General features: G+C 47.5%; 1 protein-coding gene across 2 annotated transcripts in view; it reads right to left on the bottom strand.

The window, feature by feature from the left end:
* txlnba (taxilin beta a) overlaps positions 1-7,225 on the bottom strand; it is a 40,433-nt gene that overhangs the window by 20,935 nt on the left and 12,273 nt on the right. For both annotated transcript variants that reach the window (XM_078557475.1, XM_078557476.1), the window contains exons 2-3: positions 4,825-5,342; positions 3,006-3,097 (exon numbers count right to left, since the gene is read on the bottom strand). In XM_078557475.1, coding sequence (XP_078413601.1) covers positions 3,006-3,097; positions 4,825-5,326 — 594 coding nt within the window. In that variant the 5' untranslated portion in view covers positions 5,327-5,342. The remainder of the gene's footprint in view (positions 1-3,005; positions 3,098-4,824; positions 5,343-7,225) is intronic.

Genomic DNA, 7,225 nt, shown 5'->3' on the forward strand with positions numbered 1-7,225 from the left:
CAGGTGCCCTTTCTAATCCCACCTTCCTGCACCCGGCCCATAGCCCTGCAGCTTACAGCACTTTGGGTGCAGATCCAGGTACTTTTTAAAAGAGTTTAGAGTTTCTGCCTCTATCACCAACTTGGGCAGCGAATTCCAGACACTCACTACCCTCTGCGTAAAAAAGTTCTTCCTCATGTCCCCACTACACCTTCTGCCACTTATCTTGAATCTATGTCCCCTGGTTCTAGAATTCTCCATCAAGGGAAACAATTTTATCCTGTCCACTATCTATTCCCCTCATAATTTTGTACACCTCAATCAAGTCACCTCTCAGCCTTCTTTGTTCTAAGAAAAATAACACCAACCTATCCAATCTCTCCTCATAGCTACACTTTTCTAACCCTGGCAACATTCTTGTAAACCTCCTCTGCACTCTCTCCAGAGCTATTACGTCCTTCCTGTAATGTGGTGACCAGAACTGCACACAATACTCCAGTTGTGGCCTCACCAGTGTTTTATACAATTCCAACATAATATACTTACTTTTATATTCTATACCTCTGCCAATGCAGGAGAGCATTCCATATGCCTTCTTTACAACCTTGTCTACCTGAACTGCTGCCTTCAGGGACCTGTGTACTTGTACACCAAGATCTCTCACTTCATCTACCCCTCTTAGTATATTCCACTTATTGTGTAATTCCTGTAACTGTTTGACCTCCCTAAATGTATGACCTCACACTTCTCTATGTTAAAATCCATCTGCCACTTTACCGCCCACTCCACCAACCCATCTATATCGTTTTGGAGATTATGGTTAACCTCTACACTATCCACTACTCGGCCAATCTTTGTGTCATCTGCAAATTTCCCAATCATGCCCCCCACGTACACGTCCAAATCATTAATATATAACACAAACAGCAAGGGTCCCAACACCGAGCCCTGTGGAACACCACTTGAGACAACTTTCCATTCGCAAGGGCATCCATCGACCATTACCCTTTGTTTCCTGTTACAAAGCCAACCTTTTATCCAGTTTGCCACATTACTCTGAATCCCATGGACTTTTACTTTCCTGACCAATCTGCCATGTGGGACCTTGTCCAATGCTTTGCTAAAATCCATGTACACAACATCCACTGCACTACCTTCATCAACCCTTCTTGTCATTTCCTCAAAGAATTCAATCAAATTTGTGAGGCAAGACCTTCCTTTAACAAATCCATGCTGACCATCCCTGACTAGTCCATGCCTTTCCACATGACAGTTAATCCTATCTCTCAGGATTGATTCTACTAATTTGCTCACCACCGATGTAAGACTAACTGGCCTATAATTGTTTGGCATTTCCTTTGATCCCTTTTTAAACAATGGAACTACGTTTGCATTTCTCCGGTCCTCTGGTACCTCCCCTGTATCTAGTGAAGACTGGAAAATCATCCTCGGAGCATCCGCTATCTCCTCCCTGACTTCCTTCAGCAGCCTCGGAAACAATCCATCTGGCCCTGGTGACTTATCAACTTTCAAGCATTTCAACCCTTCCAGTGCTTCCTCTCTTTATGACCAACCTGTCCAATATCTCGCAGTGTTCCTCCTGGACTATTATATCTACATCCTCCCTTTCCTTTGTAAACACAGAGACAAAATATTCATTCAAAACCCTTCCCACAGCCTCTGCATCTACACACAAGTTTCCATCTTCATCTCTGATAGGTCCTACTTTTTCCTTAACCTTTTAGCATTAATGTATTGGTAAAACATCTTTGGGTTATCTTTAACTTTACTTGCTAATCTTTTTTCATGCCCTCTCTTTGATTTCCTTATTTCCTTTTTTACTTTGTCCCTGCACTTCCTATATTCGTCTAGGCTATCTGCAGTGCTTAGTTCTTTGTGCCTATCGTACACTTTCTTTTTCTGTTTGATCTTCCCCTGTATTCCTCTAGACAACCAGAGGGGTCTAGATTTGGCAGTACCACTCTTATTTTTGTAGGGGACATGTCTACTTTGTACAATTGGGATCTCGCTTTTTAGTGCTTCCAACTGGTTTTCCACTGTTTTATCCTCCAGCAGTGCTGTCCAGTCCACCTCAGCCAAGTCCCTTCTCATTTCTGCAAAATTTGCCTTCCCCCAGTTCCAGACTTTTGCTCCTGCCTTATCTCTGTCCTTTTCCATGGTAATGCTAAATCTAACTGAATTGTGATCACTGGCCCCGATATGGTCGCCAACTGTCACTTCACCCACTTTCTCTCTTTGTTTTCAAATGCTACGTAAATGCAAACGTTGTTGTGTTTATTTAAAAATCTCTGGAACAGCATGGTGCACCAAGCCTCACAGAGGAGGAAGTTGAGAGCTTCAATCACTGGGTTTTATCAGGGCTACAATTGTGGTGGGAGGTGCTACAATCGACCTCAGCTTTTGGGTCTAGGCGGGAACGTAAGGAACACAACCCCTGTTCTGTGCTCACTATCCAGCCGTCCTCGCTGGGTCTTAAATTCGTTCATGGGATGTGGACATCGTCGGCAAGGCCAAAATTTGTTGCCCAATCCTTGGGAACAGTTAATGGTCAACCACATTGCTGTGGGTCTGGAGCCACATGTAGGCCAGACCAGGTACGGACATTAGCGAACCAGATGGGTTTTTATGACAATCGATGACCATTTTAAGGTCACCATTACTGAGACTAGCTTTAAGTTCAAGATTTTTGGATTTTAAACTCCACCAGCTCCCATGGTGGGATTTGACCCCATGTCCCCAAGGTATTAGCTTGAGCCACTGGATAACTAGGCCAGTGAGATGATCACTTCACCACACCACCACCACCACCGTGAATGTGGGGCCTCAGGTGAGAATGGGACCTGGGTTGCCCCTGAAGTACCTCATGGTCAAATAGCCCACAGACGCTGGTCAGCTAGAGTTGCTGGTTAAGAATTGGTAACTGGGGACCGTTTCCCGATTCTGTTTTGAGCCGTTTGGCAACAAGGAGAAGAGAGGAACATGAAGACAAAATTCCGTCTACTCACCAGCTCAGCATACTTGCCGATCAGAGCGTCCTGCCTCTCCTCGGCCGAGCTGGTTTTACTCAGGTTCTGCATCAAGACGGCAACTTCCTTCCCTGCGTTTGAAAACAAAGAGACAACTGGAATGTTAACCCACAGGAAGGTGACAGCAACGACATATCCAATGGGCCTCATGTTCTGTGGGCTGGCATTGAGAAAATGGTCACGCAAAATGACCAGATGGGCCTATTTAAAAAAAAATAAATCGCCGATGTCATGGAATCGAAAATAGATTGGTTGCAGCACAGGAGGTGGCCTTGCCCAGTCCAGCTCTTGGAAAGAACCATCCGACTAGGCATGGTCTCCCATCGCTGCTTCTCCGTAACCCTGTTCATTGTTCCGTTTCAAGCATAGATTGGAGGTTTTGCCTAGACATCATTTGTGCAGCAAAAGCTTCTTCCCTGTCGTAAATTGACTGCACTGGAGCGTCGACCTGGGCTTTGGACTCAAACCTCAGGGGCGGGAATTGAACTCACTGATGCTTTGGCTCAGGGGTGAGTGTTGCCCATTGAACCAGAGTTGACGGTGTAATGGCTGGTGAATATGCGGCTGTGAAATATCAAATTAAATTTTAAAAATCTCCTAAAGGAATAGATGTTTTTTTAAAAAAATTCATTTTACGGGATGTGGGTTTCGCTGGCTGGGCCCAGCATTTATTGCCCACCCCTAGTTGCCCTTGAGAAGGTGGTGGTGAGCTGCCTTCTTGAACTGCTGCAGTCCATGTGGTGTAGGTACACCCACAGTGCTGTTAGGGAGGGAGTTGCAGGATTTTGACCCAGAAATCTTACAGGAAAAGGCATTTAACGAACACTTGACCCTAAATCATATCAAGAAACATTGCTATGACATTTGTTTGAGGTATTTTAACAATGGTAAACAGTATTTGCTTAGGCAACCTTCATGAGATGAAAGGCTCCAAGTTACACGCAACAGGAGCTCAGAGCATTGAGCAGGAGAGACTTTAGGGGGGGAAATCACTGAAGGCACAGTCAAAGGAGCATGTGAACAGGAGGAGAGCATGCAATCCCTTGATCATGTTGCACCATTCAGTTAGATCACAGCTGACCTGTATCTCAACTCCATTTACCCTGGGGCGATGACAATCATCATCTGAGTCAGGTTATTCTTTCATGGGGATGTGGCCATTGTATTTGTTGCCAAGCCTAATTGCCCTTGAACTGGGCAGCTTGCTAGGCCATGTCAGAGGGAAGTTAAGAACATTGCTGTGGGTCTGGAGTCACTTGTAGTTCCAGACCAGGTAAGGACAGCAGATTTCCTTCCCTATAGGGGCATTAGTGAACCAGATGGGTTTTTACAACTATCGATGATCATTTCATGGTCACCATGACTGAGACTAGCTTTAGACTCCAGATTTATTAACTAAACCAGCTGCTATGGTGGGATTCGAACACATGTTCCCAGAGCATGAACCTGGGTCTCTGGATTCCCAAACCAGTGACATTACCGCTACACCACTGCCTCGCAGAAACTGGAGCTGTTTTCCTGAGAGAAGATGAAGAGGAGATTTGCTGGAGGTCAAAAATCACAAGGTGTCTGCACACGGTGGATAGGGAGAAGGGTCAAGAACCAGGGGACACTGAGTTAAGGTGATTGGCAAAAGGGTCAACAGTGACATGAGGAAAAACGTTTTAATGCAGCGAGCGGTTAGGATCTGGAATGCACTGCCCGAGCGTTTGGTGGAGACAGATTCAGTCGAGGGTTCAAAATGGAATTGGACACATTGGCCAACTTCAACAAGTGTGAAAAGTGAATTTGTACTCACCCAGTCCTTTCAGCTTCTTCTTGTCCAGTTTCTGTTCCTTACCCATCTCCTTGTTTGCTTCACCAGGCGCCGCAAGCTCCGATTGCTCTATCTCAGCCTCCCCATTGCAGTCTTCAGATTCCCCCTCTCCGAGGGTGAAGACCTCGCTTCTCCCGGCTTCGTCCTCAGCCTCCTCGCTCGCTGGGCTTTCCCCAGAGCCGTAGGTTTTGAGGATGTCCTCCAGCTGCCTGTCCAGTTCCTCCGCAAAGTCAGGGACGGCCGAGTCACTCTGAACAGGGTCCACCTCCTTCGCGTTGAGGGAGGCCGTCTCCGCTGGTGCCTGGTCGGGCACGCTGACAGCTTTTGGGCTCTCCTCTGGTGGCTGTGGCAATGCCGGGGCGATGCCAGCGGGCTCTGATTGATCGGCATTGGGCGTCGATGTTGGTGATTGGACAGGTTGCTGTGTCCCAATTCCATCAGGAGGGACTTGAGTGTTATCATTGATGGTACCCTGGCATTCCATTGTTGATTAGTAAGGCCTAGACGAGAAACAACGATAGGAATATCATATCATCAGGCAACTTACACTGCACATTGTGACCCACATAATGTCAAAGCTTTAATGGCACCTATTTTACATTTGGTTTTCATTTGTTCCCAATGACAGGCGATAGTCCTCATTCAAAAAGGGATCCTCCCCAGGTCTTCATAAATCGCACTCTTAAACTCAGCAGCAAGTAGGTGAAGAGCGTTCTCCAATGGTTGGCCTCCCATTTTCTCTTTCATTCTTAACCAAGGTATCTTCAAAGTTGGTAGCTCCTTACTGAGTGTTCCTCTCCTCTGCAACTTTATCATGTTGTGGGTGTAGCATGTTTGTGTGGAACAAGTGACTTTGGACCAATAATAAGACCCTGATCTGTTCCTGCTCTGGATTCTGTCCCTTTGCTGCTGAATAACTTTTGCTCTCTCACTTCCTGCTTTCTTTGTGCCGTGGTTGGCTCCATTCATCCCTCCACTGCTCTACTGGATCTGTTGATGGGCATTTACTAATCATCATGGTCACTGCTCACCCCCACTGGATCCCTGGATCAACCTAAGCTGCATCCCATGGATGGTTCTCTAAACTACCTTGACTCTCCATGGGGAACCTCTAACTCTTTTACTCTACCCCTCACATTGCTGCTGGACTCTCTTGCCCTCAACACTGAATTTAGGCATTAGTTCATCTATGCTTCAATCTGCCTCCGCTGTACCTACCGGTCAACGTGGGACCTCTGACTGACTTTGGGTGCCCTCATTGGTTCCTCTCTTGGAGCTGCTCCTTTAAGATCTTCCTTTAAAGTTCTCTTCCACCCACTGGAGCCTCACCCCAGGTTTCTCAGTGACATATTCTCAGCCCTTGCCTTCTTGAATCTCTGCGAATGACCTTTCCCTGCACATAAACTCTCCCACCCAAGTTTCCAGCCATCTTCTCTACCTTGCCACTCATCGTCAGTGACCTCAGCCTCCATTTTAACTCACTTTGCCCTGTCTCTTCTGGTTCACTGCCCTCATGTCCTCCCTTAACTCCTCCGCCCATATGAACTCTCCTCACGTTCAGGGCCACCTCTCGACCATGCCGTCATGAGTGGCCTCAATTACCGTTGTCTCAATCACAGACCAGGCCTCTGCTGACAGCTTCCTTCTATCCCTCACCATTCATACCACCCCCCACCCCCGAATCCCCCCCATCCAACCCCATTTCCTTGTCCATCCTTTCCTGGAAACCCTCTTCCCCCCTCCCCCCCAGCCGCCGCCGAGTTGCTTTCAACAGCATCCCCTCATTTCGCCATGATACCTCAGTAACAGCCAGCCTGCTCAGTCACTCCCTCACCTCCGCTTTTGATGCCTTTGCACCAGTTAAACTCTTTGTTCGCTGTCACTTTAGACCATTTCCCCAGTACCTGCTCCCCTCCTGCCCCCCTAACCAATCCTCTCAAGTCAAAAGAGGGCGCTGATCTAGAGCAAAGCTGGTTTAGCCAGAACTGTCCAGACTACATCAAGCACAATTGGGCCTAGCGTTCCTCTGCCAGAATAGCCCGCTACCCCATCATCATCCCGGAAGGCACAGATAACCCCTGGCTTCTATTTTCCACAACTGACTGCCTTCATCAACCCCTCTCCACCCTCAACAACGACCGGGAATTTCCTGCGCTGGCGTGATGGGACCCGTCGTTGGAGGTTCAGCGGCCCAGCCAGAAGTCCATCGGCTTTCGGCGGGACGGGACAATCTGGTGGTGGGAGGAGCTGGAAAATCCTGCCCAATATGCACGAGAAGCCCTTGGACTTTGTTGTCACTAAGATTGAGACTATTCATTCCACGGCCTCGCTGAGTATCTCTCCAGTTGAGCTATGGATCAGTCACCCGGTGGTGCAGAACTTG

Source organism: Cetorhinus maximus, chromosome 14, assembly GCF_964194155.1.
Source record: "Cetorhinus maximus chromosome 14, sCetMax3.hap1.1, whole genome shotgun sequence".
Taxonomy (NCBI): domain Eukaryota; kingdom Metazoa; phylum Chordata; class Chondrichthyes; order Lamniformes; family Cetorhinidae; genus Cetorhinus; species Cetorhinus maximus.